This window comes from Rattus norvegicus, chromosome 18 (assembly GCF_021556685.1).
Source record: "Rattus norvegicus strain SHRSP/BbbUtx chromosome 18, alternate assembly SHRSP_T2T, whole genome shotgun sequence".
NCBI lineage: Eukaryota > Metazoa > Chordata > Mammalia > Rodentia > Muridae > Rattus > Rattus norvegicus.
This window is the reverse complement of record NC_141551.1, coordinates 49487757-49502095: the sequence shown is the minus strand read 5'-3', so window position 1 is coordinate 49502095 and position 14339 is coordinate 49487757. Positions and strand designations below refer to the sequence as shown.

Here is a 14339-nt window from a genome sequence, read left to right as displayed (position 1 = left end):
TTGCTTGTCCCAAAACCACATAAGCACAAACGACTCTGGGTAAAGAACTGTTGGTCCCAGCCGGGCTCGTCTCCCCTGCCTTTGATGCAGATCAAAGCTTGGTACAGTGCTAGCAGTGACCTCCGAAAACAAGATTAATGATTCTCTACAGAAGAAGCTAAAATTCAACTTCAGACCCTCTAGGGGGACTCTAGTGTCCACACCAAACCTTGTATGGCTGCCTTCACACTACCTGGCTCAGACAATTCATCTAGACTTGCAAGTGTTAAACGTCTGTGGTCCTGTTTCCTGATGCTGTGCTGATCCAACCATTCACCTACAGAAGATGCTTATTCTCCAGTGGACACTCCACTAGAGCTCCTGGATCCTGGGTTCTGAGGAGCAAGGAAGACCTGGCTGAACAAAACTGTGGAAATATCACTCATTACTTCCCAAGGCCTTTACTGGGACCGCCGGGATGACCCTTGCGAGGAAGCCTGCTGGGATGAGGAGACCAAGCACACTCTGCTCCTGCTGCTGCATTGACCTGTATCTCTTATCCAAGACGGCTCTGGTTCCCAGTGCTGACTCTGCTAAGGCTGAGGGAAGCAGCCGGGCAAGTGTTGTGGAGAGTGATTGATTGAAATTCAGAGCACTTTGCAGAATGATTTGTTTGACATTCCCAGTAGGAAACTCTTGTTTGTGGAACTTATTATTCATTCATGTATTCATGAAAAAAATACAATAAATGCATAATCTCTGCATAGTGCCTCAATGATCACATTGAAATGAACCCAGAGCTTTGCAGTGCTAAGCAAGGTCTTCAGTCTGCAACAGAACACTTTTACATTGCAGTATCATTAACCATGTCTAGAGTTTACATTACGCATCTAGATCAGCAAGGGAAATTTAACCCGTATTGTAATTTAAGGTTATACAGAAAATCAGGCATTAAAAATGCATATCCATAATATTAACTTCTTGTGTCACTTTTTGGGGGGAGGGGGTTCCCCTACTAAGTGCCTTAACAATTATCATGCTAACTGAGTCTGTTCAGCCAGTGTTTGTGTTTTGACTTTTTGACAACCGGAATACAAGCTGGGGGAAACGTGAACATTATTTCCAACCTCCGTGGGGAACGTGGGGAAGAGGACTCCTTAAATGAGCTATTAGAGTAAGGGGAAACATGCTATAGAGTGAGGGGAAACGGCTGCAGTGACATGGTGTACAGCAGCTATTTGTGGACTTAGAACAGTCAAGCCAGAGCACCCTGATGGTGCCTTCCCAGTCTCGAACCATGGTGTTTCTATGAGCAGCAGCTATGCTCACAACTCTAGCCACCTTGGTGAAAGACAGTCTGGAGCGCAAGCCAGGACCAATGGTCTCTTTTCAAAACTAAGGGCTCCTCTCAGTTATCAGGAGACAAAGGAGAGAGCAGAAGCCCATCCTGTTTTCCCTAAACCCTGAAATCTTCCTGTCGATCGCTCTCATTCTTACGTGAGCCCTAACAGAGGCTTCAAGGTCTCCTCTCTTATTCTACAAAAAAGGAAGTTGTTCTACTTATGTTTATTCTGCTTGCTTAATCAAGTCAAACACCAACTTCACTTTTAAACGAGAAACACTAACACTTATAGAAAACATGAGAGGAAGTGACATTGTGATTCCTCTCCTAATCCAGCAATATTTTATTACTAAACTCAGAAAATATTAAAGAATATCTGAAGAGCAACACAAACATAGAAATATATTTTATTAACTATGTTCCGTGTGTGTGTGTGCATGTGTGTGATATTTTATTTTCAATTATACGTGTTTCTGTGAGGGGGTGTGCTCATGAGTTCAGATGCCCAGAGGCACAAGAGGATGCTGGATCCTCTGGAGCTGGGTGTTTGTGGACTGACATGGGTCTTGGGAACCAAACCTGTATTCTCCAAAAGGACCTCCTGAGCTCTTAACCAAGGAGCTATGTCTGGCCCCCGTGGTTCTATTAATGTGGAAAACACTATGCTTACAAACACTGAAGCCTGTGTCAGTGCCGGGTAACCTTTCTTATGTTTTATTTTTAATCTTCTTTTAAAACAAAAATTATTTTTATTGGACTTATTACTTGTACGTGAATGGATGTTTTATCTGAAAGTGTATGCATACAGTTGCTTGCAGAGCTCAGAAGAGGTCATTGGATCTCCTGGAACTGGAGTCATGGATGGTTGTAAACCACGGTATGGGTTCTGAGAATTGAGCCTGAGTCCCCGTGAAAGAGCGGACAGTGCTTTTAACCTCTCCTGCCACTTACTTTGAATCTTAATTCAAATGTACCGTGAACCAAAGTATCCCTTATAATACCAGGAAATACTGTAACACACCATAGTATAATGCTATCTGCTGAAAGTGTGTGGGTAAAAACCACAAAATTCGTAAAGCCTAAAACATTTTATGGTAGCTCAGAAGAGGAAACTTGAATAATTTGATAATGACCCTTTAGATTTTTCAGTCCTATCATTACAATAGAGTTGACAACTGAGGTCAGTCATCCAAAGGGGAAAACGGGAGAGTCTCAAGGATGGACCGATGCAAGCACAGTGTCTATCAGAAAAGGAATTATGGCTTGAGGCAGATGGTCCTGTTTCATATGTTTTTCCAGTAATACAGCTTAATACTGTTCTGACCCAATTTGTATCTGTTTTATAAGTAGAAAAGCGTGCTGACTTTTCTTAGTGTTTCTGAGTTAGCACATGAACAACCACTGTAGGACTTCTCTTATCTTCATATCTCTGTGCCCATAAAAGATATTGCCATAGCACTTAGCTGAGCCAGAGCTATAAAACCATTAATGGGCCATTCTGTGGGCTAACTTCACATTGGATTTTCATGTACCATTTTATTTACTCTAAAATGGAACTTACATGAAGGCTGTGAACAAATTTAAGTCAACATTCAAGAAACGTGTTATAATTAGATCTATTATAAGTAGACACTTGAGAAAATTTACAAAGAGAAACCCAAATTAAACTTCCACTGACTTAGTTCTTGGGACGGTATCACAGGATACTAACTTGATACCAACAGAAGCTTCAAAAGAAGTAAATATCCAACCAACTATGGCATCATTTTCTATTATCTAGAAACTTCTAGAAAATATCGATTAAAGACAAAATAATGATCAGTGATGAAACGTTAGGTATATATATACAATGGTTCAGTCTTCCTGTTCTAACTGGTATCCCTAGACATGGGTGAAAGGTTTCTTTGAGATACTAAATTCCAAGGAGACTTGCTACAGATGTGAACTGAGTGCAGCCGTAAAGATTTAGAAAGGATAAAGTCACTGAGTCACTGAGTGACTTCCCCAGCCCCATCCCTCAAAAAAAAAAAAAAAAAAAAAAAAAAAACACAGTTCGAGGGCTTCTCACTGAAGCGCCCTCTGTCTTCTACTAGGTTGCATTACTATGTTACATTCGTTTCTTTTCCATCCAGACACATTTTTTTTTTTTTTTGGTTCTTTTTTTCGGAGCTGGGGACCGAACCCAGGGCTTTGCGCTTCCTAGGTAAGCGCTCTACCACTGAGCTAAATCCCCAACCCCGCCAGACACATTTCTTAAGGGTTGACTTAGAGTTGTTCACAGCCTAACGTGAAGAAAGCCAGTCTAAACAGGAGTCTAGGACTCTGAATATGGAGACATCCAATATAAGCCAAAGCCTTCTGGGATGACAGCAAACTGAACTTGAAAATCAAATTGTTTACATCTCATTGTCTCGGTGCTTCCTTCAAATTCAGAGTCTGATGTTCTTACAGTTCAAAGACTCCGCAGATTCTAACATTTGGATTAGAGAGTGGGGAAGCACAATATATTTAGAAAAACAAAGTATGATTTATTATTGTTATTGTTATTATTATTATTATTATTATTATTATTATTATTATTATTATTATTATGTAGTATTGAGAGTCGGGGTTGTAGCAGTATAGTATCTGCCTAACACAGGCAAGGCCCTGGGCTCAGTTCTGGGTACCACACAATCAATAAATAAAAAGTTAACATCTGAAAGTTATAAATTTTAAAAGCTCATTTTAACTTCCAGCCAAAACTAATCATCCTTATTTAAGGCTTGCATTAAAAATGAATGTGTTGCAGCTGCCAGCATGGTGAGCCCCACACAGATAGCTCAGAAGAAAAAACAGGCACAGCTTTCTCCATTGGAGTAAACAGGATTTGTATTCTTTTCTGTAAGCGGGAACAAAGATACCCTTGAGCAGCTAAGACTTAACCCGGTGCCCTTTGGAAGTCACTCCCTGCTTCTCAAACGACGTGCCTTTGTGCACTGTCTGTCTCCTTTCTGAAGGTCGCCGGCAGCTCAGGGGCTAAAGCACAAAAACTATGAAAGAGTGTAGCTAGCAGATGGCATTCAACACGCCAGCTAATGCCCAGAGCCCAGTTCTACCTGGGACACTCCCCCACCCAAGGTCAGCCCACAGGACAGCTGATTCATTTTAATAGGAATTGCTGATAACCATATGGGACAAAGGAATCACACCTCAAACCAGGAGGAGGTATTCTCAAGCTGTCCCTGCTCCTGCTTTCACGACCGAATTAAAAGGCTGAAATGATCGTACTTGTGACGCGTTCTGCCTCATGGGGGAAGTTCAAATTATTTGTAACACCTCAGGTCCCACTGAGAGTGGCTTCAAGTATTTTGTTAACCTAGAAAATTCAAAGCAACGGTGGAGACACCGAAGCTTTCAACTCACTGGAAAAAATAATTAATTTAAGACATAAATTCTTAAGTAATGTTAGCCTAGAAGACATTTCTAAAACTGTATCACTTTTTTTTTTCTTTTGTCCCTACTGAACTCTCAATTCAAATCCTGAGGATTATGGAGCGGTATCCATCGCGTCACCAGAAATGAATTCTGAAGGCAAGGCAATGAGCATTCTGCACAGTAGGACTATCTCACCTTAGGGAGCTGTTCAGAAAGCTCCAGTTAGCAAAAGATGAGAGCTTTTGCATAAGAAAAGCCGTTTGGGGCTTGTGGTGGTTTGAGTAAGTTTGTCCCTCATAGAGTATTTGAATGCTCGGCCCACGGGGAGTGGTACTATTAGGAGGTGTGGCCTTGTTGGAGGAAGTGCGTCGCTGTGGGGGTGTGCTTTGAGGTTTAGCTCCGCCCAGTGTAGAATCAGGGTCTCATAATTGCTCTTGCAGTTGACCACAGTGGGCCACCATAACAACCTGTAACTCCAGCTCCAAGAAATCTGGTGTCTCTAGTCTCTGGGGGTACTCACTTGTACTCCGGCGTACAAAACTACACACTAACAGGTAATCGGAAGTAAAACAAATATTTTAAAAAGGAATTCGTGTTGAACGAATATGATTTTTTTTTATCAACTGAGCTAACTTATGATTTTACAATGTTTTATGTGGAACATACAGTTTATTCATATAGTAAATTAATGACATACTTATTTACATATCATTTTAGAGTTTTACAGTGTTCATTTACAAAAGTCTGACACAAGCTTGTTGCTTAGAACAAAATAGCAAGATGACAGTTTTAAAATATTGAAACTGTCCATCTCTTGGGAAGATAATACCCCCAATGTGTTCATAAGTAATACAGCCCAGCAAACATTTCTATAAATTTCATCCTCTCTCCGTGCCTACTGTCAGTTTACTTCCCCGGGGCATTGGAAAGAGTGACCAGAGCATTAAAAATGATGGAGTAGCAAGGTAAGCAAAACCCAAGAAGCTGCTTGACGCAGAAAAAGAACAAGTCAGCACTTAGAGCACACAGGGAGCTTGACTTTTCTAAGGCTCTTTGACTCTATAAATTAGGAGTGAGGTAGAGGGACCATCTGATTCCTGCTCACAACCTTCCTTCAAAGTGACACGGCTTATGTTAGATGAACTATTGCCACAAAGGCAAAAAAAGAAAAAAAGAAAGAAAGAAAAGAAAAAAGGACTTTGTCAGGCCCAGCACCTGAAGCCCATCAGACTCAGTAGGAGTGGAGGGGGCCCCACAACTTGCCACTAAATCTAGTGTTTCCTGAATAGCAAATGGTTCAGGTGACAGGGGCTGACTGAGTGAGCAGGAGTGTGGTGGGGCCTCTGACGGCTGCTGTATCTGGTAATTGTTTGGGAGTAGGTCTCTAGACTGGCTACACAATTTCTCACAGGGATGTTGTATCTTCTGAGGGCTTGCAGGTCTATTCACCTGGAAAATGTAATCTACGGGGGGGGGGGATGCGGGGTGCAGAATAGCCATGGCTATGATGTCTCTACAAGGCCAAAAAAAAAAAAAAAAAAAAAAGCAGCCTGCAGTAAAGAACAGCACACTGATTTAAGTGCCGCTGTCAACGTTTGCCTCCTGTAGGCTCCAAGGACCAATCCACTCCTGCAGAGAAGCAAATGTGCATCCTATAGACAGACAAAGCTCCCAGAACTGATCGCTCAGCCGGGTCCCCAGGAGCTCTTAACACATTTCATATTTTTCAAATTGAAAGAATGTGCTACTTATTTCAAAACCTCCTTTCTCCCAGAAATATCATCCATCAAAGAAAATATCACATCAGCATGGAGGGGTTGCGGGGGGAGTAAAATTAAATGTCATCCTATTTACGGTTCCCTTATTGGCATCCTATGTATTGATGTATGTCTAATAACTAGCTGCTCATCTTTTCAAAGAAAATCCTCCCTTGGAGGTAGTGTCACACCTCACAGTAATGCTTCAATGTAACGTTGCTGAATCAGGTTCTCAAACTGACTCTCCCCCAGCCCCCGCTGCATTCTGATAACTCAGTTATCAGTACCCAGCTCTGATGTTTAACCTACCTCGATGCACCACTTCTGATGCATTGGTGAACTTACAGCCTTCACCAGGCCTTCTGAGTTATCACCTGGACCTTAGCACTCGCTTAATGTTATAAATTTTCCTGACACTCTCAGCCAATGACTCAGACCAGACTCGGGCTTAGAAGGAGCCTTAAATAAATTGTCATTCTTTAAAAGTGACATTTACGCCTAGTCCACCAGTTTCTATAAACATTTGGAATTTTGCAGACACAAAAACAAACAAGAACGAAAGAGACCGTGTACAAACTGAATCTCAAGGAAACTGATTGATCACAGGCTGCTCGTCTGGATGACAAGGGAGGCTGCTGGTCTGGATGACAGGGAAGCTAATGTTGTACCCCTAGCACTCAGTAGACCATGCCATGCTTCTACCTCATTCTCCGCTCCCTGGGCTGTGAGCACTATCCTGGGTCCACAGTGGTCAGGCCTAATGAATCTAAACCCTACCTATCAAAGACCTTTCTGGTAATTAAATGAGAAAAACATAGAGCTTTCTGAAACTCACCATGCTTAGACTGGAGGGGTTAAGGAGTTGGGAAAGGACTGAGGGTAGAGATAAGGGAAATCCGATTCACCCTCCATGGGGAGTTAGAAAGGAGTGAAGAATTAAGAAGGTCAGAGGAGCAGAGGAGCTCACCCCTTTCCTCTCAGGGAGTAAATGACAATTCCTGCCATGGAAAGCTGGAGAAGTCATCAAATGATATCATTTCCTTCAATGGACAGATATACCTCTTACTACTGACCTAAATCCGGTGAGTGTTGACAGAGCCATTTTGCCTTGGAACAGGGTAGGAGGCCCCTCTGCTCTCTTTCCACTAATGGCCCAAATAACAGGTACATTATCTGGTGTGACTACAGCAGCCATTGATCTGTATTAGGAGGTACCTCATTTTATGCTACAACGTGCATTGATGAATGTGTGTGTGCCTAGTGGAAGCAGAGGGACTTGACCAGACAACCCGAAGTATCATTTACACTGTTCCACTGTTTGATGGACTCCAGTTTCTCCCGAGATGCTGATTTCTGTGGCATCCTGGCAGTGAACTCAGTGGATACAATTTCTAACTGATGTGCTAAAATGCTTCTTTTGGGTTCTCCTCAATGAGACACAGCTATGCAAAACTAACACTGCCATTTGTTTCTATTATGATTTGCTGCCACAGGTGTCAGAACACTTTGTCCTCAGCAAGGACACTATTCTGGAAGTTGTGACACCTTTGGGAGGCAGAGCCCGACTGGGAGAAAGCAGGGTAGAAGGAAGAGGATATGAGTCTTAAGATTTATAACCCAGGTCGTCGATTCCTCTGTCTCCTGTGTGAGATATGTGTCGACCCGGGATCCCGCTAAGACCCGGGATCTCGTTAATAAAAGCTACCTCTTGCTGTTACATCAAGAATGGCTCCTCGTGATTCCTGGGGGCACCCCACCCTGCGATCGGAGCGAGAGACGCAGCTCCCCGTTTTGGGGTACGCTCTTTCATTTGGAGGCTCGTCCGGGATCGGAGCGTGACCCCCTGGAACCCCGAATGCCACTTGGAGGTACGTTGGTGTGAGTGTTGAAAGCAGCCGCTGTGTATGTGTATGTATGTGTGTGTGTGTATGTTGTGCTTCTCGTACTGTGTATTGTGCCATGGTCTAAGGTTTAAGTTGGGTGTGCTCGGGTGGAAGGGCTCCCCACCCCGAATTTGAGTGCACCCCGTTTTCGAGTACATCTGGGCAGATGGGTTTCCTGCCCCGTATTTGAGTGCACTCGGGCGGAAGGGTTTCCCGCCCCGGACAGACAGTACACTTGGGCAGATGGGTTTCCTGCCCTGTATTTGAGTGTACTTGAGCGGAAGGGTTTCCCGCTCCGGACAGGCGCCTGTGAGTAGAAGGGTTTCCTACTCCGAATAGTCTTTTTCTTTCTTTTTTTTCCTTTTTAGAAAGCGCACCGGGGGACGCCCCAATCGCACAGGCTCTGGGACGCGTGAGAGACGTTCCGCGAGCCAGCCTTTGTCGGGTCCTGGCTCTGGGACGCGTGAGAGACGTTCCACGAGCCGACTTTTGTCGGGAGGACCCGGCAACGGACAGTCAAAAAGATCTGACTGTGACTTGACTTCGGAGGTTGCGTTCGGCTGCCTATTTGAGTATAGGCATGGACAAGTGTGCTTAGATGTGTTAGTGTCTGTTGTCTGTATTCTATTCCTGTGTTTGGTATCCCAGAAGCAACTAAGGTTAAGCTGCAGTTTGGGCCAGGTACTGAAGGTACCAGGCATCTGTGGAAATTGGTTATAGGATGCTTTGTCTTGGTCTTGTTTGTCTGGATTGTTTTCTGTGGTATTGTAAAATAGTGTTTTATCTGTGCTTGTGCTCGCAGCCAGCTGTGATAAGCTGGAAAAGGATTTAAATTTTGCTCGGGAGCAAAGAATCTTAAAGGCGGAGTTTCAGCCGGTATGACACTTAGTGCATAGCTGCCTAAAAGATCAGAAATGCTGTCAACAGGCTATAAAAAAAAAAAAAGGGACAGTCTGTGTTAGAAATGCTACAGGAAGAATGATCAATGATCTAAAAAGGCTGAGAGCTAGGTGGGGCTATAAGGAATTTCTGACTTTTGCTCACAGTAGGAGAGCACTCATTTAGAGAAGTTCTTTAAGGAAGCCTGCCTTATCTGCTGTCTTTATTCCAAGGGAGGAGTCAGTCTCCAGCACTATTAATGTTTTCTTTTCCTTGGGCCCTTTAAACCCAGTGAGACAGTTTACTACTGAGGTCCTGATAGCCCCAGGTGAACTGGTTATCAGCCCCCTGGCATCTAGCACCCAGGTTCTAACCATCTCTCCATCCTTTTGTTACTAGAAGCCTAGTGTCATTTGGAGGCTGGTTCTCTTGAGAGGCAAAGCCATGGAGCTGACACTGACAATGGCCTTTTTGTTCCAAGAAAGGCCTCCTGGTTTAGCTGTGTGACTAAATGCTATTTGTCCTCTTCAGTGGACCTCTCTTCTCTAGATTCCCTTCTTGTTTTCTCACCATCCCACGTGAGATGCTTGTTAGTAACTGTTACAGATCTTCTTTACCACCGAGGAAAGACGGAATCCTACTGGAGACCAGAAAAAATGTTCCAGACACGGATAGAAGGCCCTCACTTCTGCCTGCTCTCTTCAGACGCCTGAAGGTAGGGAGTGCCAGGTCTGCCGCCAGGCTCCAAGGGTGGGTCTCTGAGGGGCTGGAAAATGCCCCACCAATCTGGCTAAGATAAGGAAAGGATATGAAGAGAAAGTTACAGAAACTTGAAGGGTTAATAAGCTAAGTCACTGAGAGAGTTATTGTAAGTTGCAGAGAAAATAAGTTGATGCGTGGTTCAGGGTCTGTGCAGAAAAGTGGACAGCACCTAATAGCTGTAGAAGAAGATGCAGAGAGACTGAAAAAAAAAAGAAAGAAAGAAAGAGGATAAAAAGAGCAGGAAGCTAGGGAAGAAAAGAGACAAAAAGAAGAGGAAATTAGAGAGCTAAAGAGAGATAGAAGACAAGAGAGGAACATATACTGGCCACAGTAGTTAGGGAACCTAGGAAGATAGTACCTGGCAACAGAAGAGAATTCCTGGCTAAAGATCAGTGTGCCTAATGCAAAGAAAAAGGACACTGGGTCAGGGACTGCCCAAGAAAGAACAAGAGGGGCCACTGGAGAGCTTCTTGGTCCTAGAGTGCTGGCTATGTACAGAGATAGAAGGGAAGTGTGGTGGTAGAGCGCTTACCTAGGAAGCGCAAGGCCCTGGGTTCGGTCCCCAGCTCCAAAAAAAAAAAAAAAAAAAGAAAAGAAAAAAAAGAAGGGAAGTGTGGATACAGGGACCCAATGCTCTGTGCTCCTATGCCCCCCAGTGGGCCAATATCCAAAGACCTTGAGTGCAAGGGGCTACTGGCAACGAACAATACTTATGGACTGCCCGAAGAACAGTGGACCTTGGCGTGGGCCGGGTAACCCACCCACTAGTTCATAGTCATCCCTGACTGCCCCTATCCCTTGCTCATGAGAAAATTGCTCTCCAAAATGGCTTGCGTGGGCTGAAATGGCTGGGTGAGGCCATGTGTATGCATATCTGCAGACTGTGTATGTGGAGCTTAAGACCTGTCTCAGTGCACCAGTACCTGATGCTGGGAGATGTGTGACTTAGTCCTGATCTGCCTGGAACACATCACTCCTGCCAGCTGGGCACTAACAATTATCACCCAATCCAGGACTTAAACTGTGATAGAGTGGCTGATGTTCTGCCTTTGAATAGAGTGTCCCAAAAGATGGGACCACTGGTCAGCTGCCATGGACTAGATTCTCCACCGGTTGGGGACAATCTGGTCACCTTGCTGCCCAATCCGGACCTGGAGCCACCACAGCAAGAGTGTCAAGTACTGGCAGAAGCCCATGGGTGGAGGAAAGACCTCTGCAACTGGCTGATTGACCCCTGCTGAAAGCCGAGAACCTTGTCCACAGACGGGAACAGTTCTCTTCATGAATGAAGGTCAGAGACAAGTGGGTGCTGCCATGGTGGACAACACAATGTCATCTGGGATGGCTCAACCCCCCAGTACATCAGCGCTGCAGATGCCTTTGCCATCTCTTGGATGCCCTGATGAAGCCAACAACTGTGAGTACTATTCATTGCTCAGGATATCAGGAGGGAAGAGATTCAGTAACATGGGGCAATAACGAAGCAGATCAAGTGGCTCGAAAAATGGTTATGCAGGAGCCCATCCTGGTTGCAGACCTGCAAGAGACAGCCACTGAGAACTAGGATCGGACTAAGGGATGGCCTCACTTAGAAAAGGCCCAAATTGCTTAAAACATAAAGGACAATGGCACACTTGAGGGGAAAGCTATACTTCCCAGGGAACAAAGAAAAGACTCACTTTGCCAAATACAGAAATGGACTCATTTAGGAGATAAGAAGTTTGTCCAAATAGTTAAGGTGTATGTAACAGACTTTAAGATTTTAGCCAGAGAGACAGTAGAAAGTATAAGGTATGTCAATAAGTGAATGCTTAGCAAGCAAACAGGGCAAAGAGACCTAGAGAGTTTAGTGAAAAGTCGAAGTGAACTTCACTGAGATAAAACCAGAAAAATATAATCACAAGTATCTCCTAGTGCTTGTAGATACTTTTTCAGGAATAGATAGAAGCTTTCCTCACCAAATGAGAGACGGCCCCTGCAATCATCAAGAAGATACTGGAAGAAATCTTCCCCCGATTTGGAATGCCCAAGGTAATCTGGTCTGACAACGGCCCTACTTTTGTTGCCAAGGTAAGCCAGGGTGTGGCCAAGTATTTAGAGGTCGATTGGAAATTACATTGTATTTACAGACCTCAAAGTTCAGGACAGGTAGAGTAAATAAATAAAATTTTAAAAGAGATCCTGACCAAATTAAATTAACAATGGAGACTGGCGCAGACTGGGTGACACTCCTTCCCTCTTGCTCTCTTCAGAGCAAGAAATACCCCTTCCAGATTCAGCCTTACCCCCTTTGAGATCTTATATGGGGCCTCAGCCCCCCTGACTGTATTAGATGATGTTACTGAACCAACATGTCATAGTGCCATAGTAATAATGATTTGTGTGCCAGGCTAAAAGACCTACAGGTGATACAGAAAGAAATCTGCTCACAGCTGACAGCAGTCTATGCCCCGGAGACCCCTGAGACATCCCATCAGTTCCAGGTTGCAGCTACACTGAGTCCAGACACTCGAGCCTCGCTGGAAAGGACTGTACCTGGTGCTGCTGACCACCCTGACAGCTGTCAATTCTCAGCCCTCACCAGCCGTGTACTAGCTGTTGGGGCTGAGAGCTGGGACCTAGAGGGAAATTCAGTCATGTTTGTCCTGGGTTCTATCAAGATAGGTGTGGGATAGGCTTGATCTCCATTACAAATGATGTAACATTGCATATGTTAGTACTCTTAACACTTCTTGGGACTGTGCCTCAGGGATCACAGTCTGTATAAGCTTAGAAGTTCTAAAAGCTAGTCATGACCTTGGTGGATAGGCTTGGATGGTGTCCAGGTTAGAATCCTCATGTTAAGACAACAATACCAAGCTGTTATGCTAGATGAAGCTGAGTTCTCCATGAAGTTCTAGGATTAGAACTATTAACAAAAAAAAAAGAAGTGGGGAATGTAGAACTAGAGTTTCATAAAGGTTACTCATTGTCAGAGCCCGAATGTGCAGAACTAGAGTTTCATAAAGGTTGCTCATTGTCAGAGTCCAGATGTGCAGGGCGGGACGTGCCTGAGGGAGAGCCAGAGATAGGACTTGCCAAACCAGCTATCAGCCCCAAGGACACTGACCATCCTTCCTTCCCCAAGGACACCCTCCCCTTCCTTCACCCCCCTGAGTGAGATGAGCCACCCTACCTGCCTGCCAAGCTGCTAGAGAGCACGTACTCCTTGCTGATGTCATTTCGCGCCAAAAGTAACTGTGCACCATTTGAATTGACCAATCATGTGCAACCTCGTGAATGCCCCTAACCTCCCCTATATAAACCCCCGAGTCTGGAGGCTCGGGGTCGATTCCTCTGTCTCCTGTGTGAGATATGTGTCGACCCGGGATCCTGCTAAGACCCGGGATCTCGTTAATAAAAGCTACCTCTTGCTGTTACAAAAAAAAAAAAAAGATTTATAACCCAGAGAGAAGATAGACTGGGGCTTCTGTTGTCACAGCCAAAAGCACTCCCCCTGCTCTGCCTTCCTTGCTGTGATGGACTGTACACTCCAGCTCTGAGCCTAAATACACCCTACCTCCTTTAGTGTGGTCACAGCAATGAAAAAAGAATAAATCTTCCTAGTACAGTTTTATCCCAACCCCAGAAGCCCTTATCAAGTTATTATCAATAAAATATTAACTCAAACTCTTCTGCTTCAGAACTGAATGAAGTCATGGAGGACAATATTTCTGGGAAGTTCCATAATGAAATGTGACCACTGCCACTGCAGGTCCTCCCAAACCACTTGCTAATCACCTCCTTCCAAAATATTTCCTGTAGCCATAATCCATTGAAACAGCAAAGAGGACTTAGGAGCAACTCTGCTGGTAAAGACTTTGCATTATGAGCACAATGACCTTGAGTCAGATCCCCATAACCTCTGTAAAAAATGAGATCTATGCCTGCTTAATAAACATCCTAGAGTGGTTCTCAACCTACGAGTCACAACTTGCCGTGGTGTCACATATCAAATATCCTGCATAGTCTGTAGTAAAACTACGGTTATGGAGGAGCAACAACAAAAATTTATTTTCAGAACGGGTCGCTGCAACTTGGGAAACTATATTAAAGGGTTAGGAACATTGAGAACTACTGTCCAAAAGTGATGGGGCTAGAGAGAACACAGGCCAATGTAACACAAGCTATATATGAGAAACTCACTGTCAACATTATTCCAAATGAAGAAAACCTTGAAGCAGTCCCAACAAAGTCAGGAATGAGACATGGGTGTCGACTCTCCCCACTCCTTTCCAATATTTCGTGCAGTGCAGTAGCTGAAACAATAAGGCAAAAGCA

The 14339-nt window shown here is 44.2% G+C and overlaps 1 protein-coding gene across 1 annotated transcript in view; it reads right to left on the bottom strand.

The window, feature by feature from the left end:
- LOC147999791 (uncharacterized) overlaps positions 1–14339 on the bottom strand; it is a 266689-nt gene that overhangs the window by 180861 nt on the left and 71489 nt on the right. The window contains exon 3 of the mRNA XM_087593703.1: positions 14205–14317. Within this exon, the coding sequence (XP_087449829.1) occupies positions 14205–14317 (113 nt within the window). The remainder of the gene's footprint in view (positions 1–14204; positions 14318–14339) is intronic.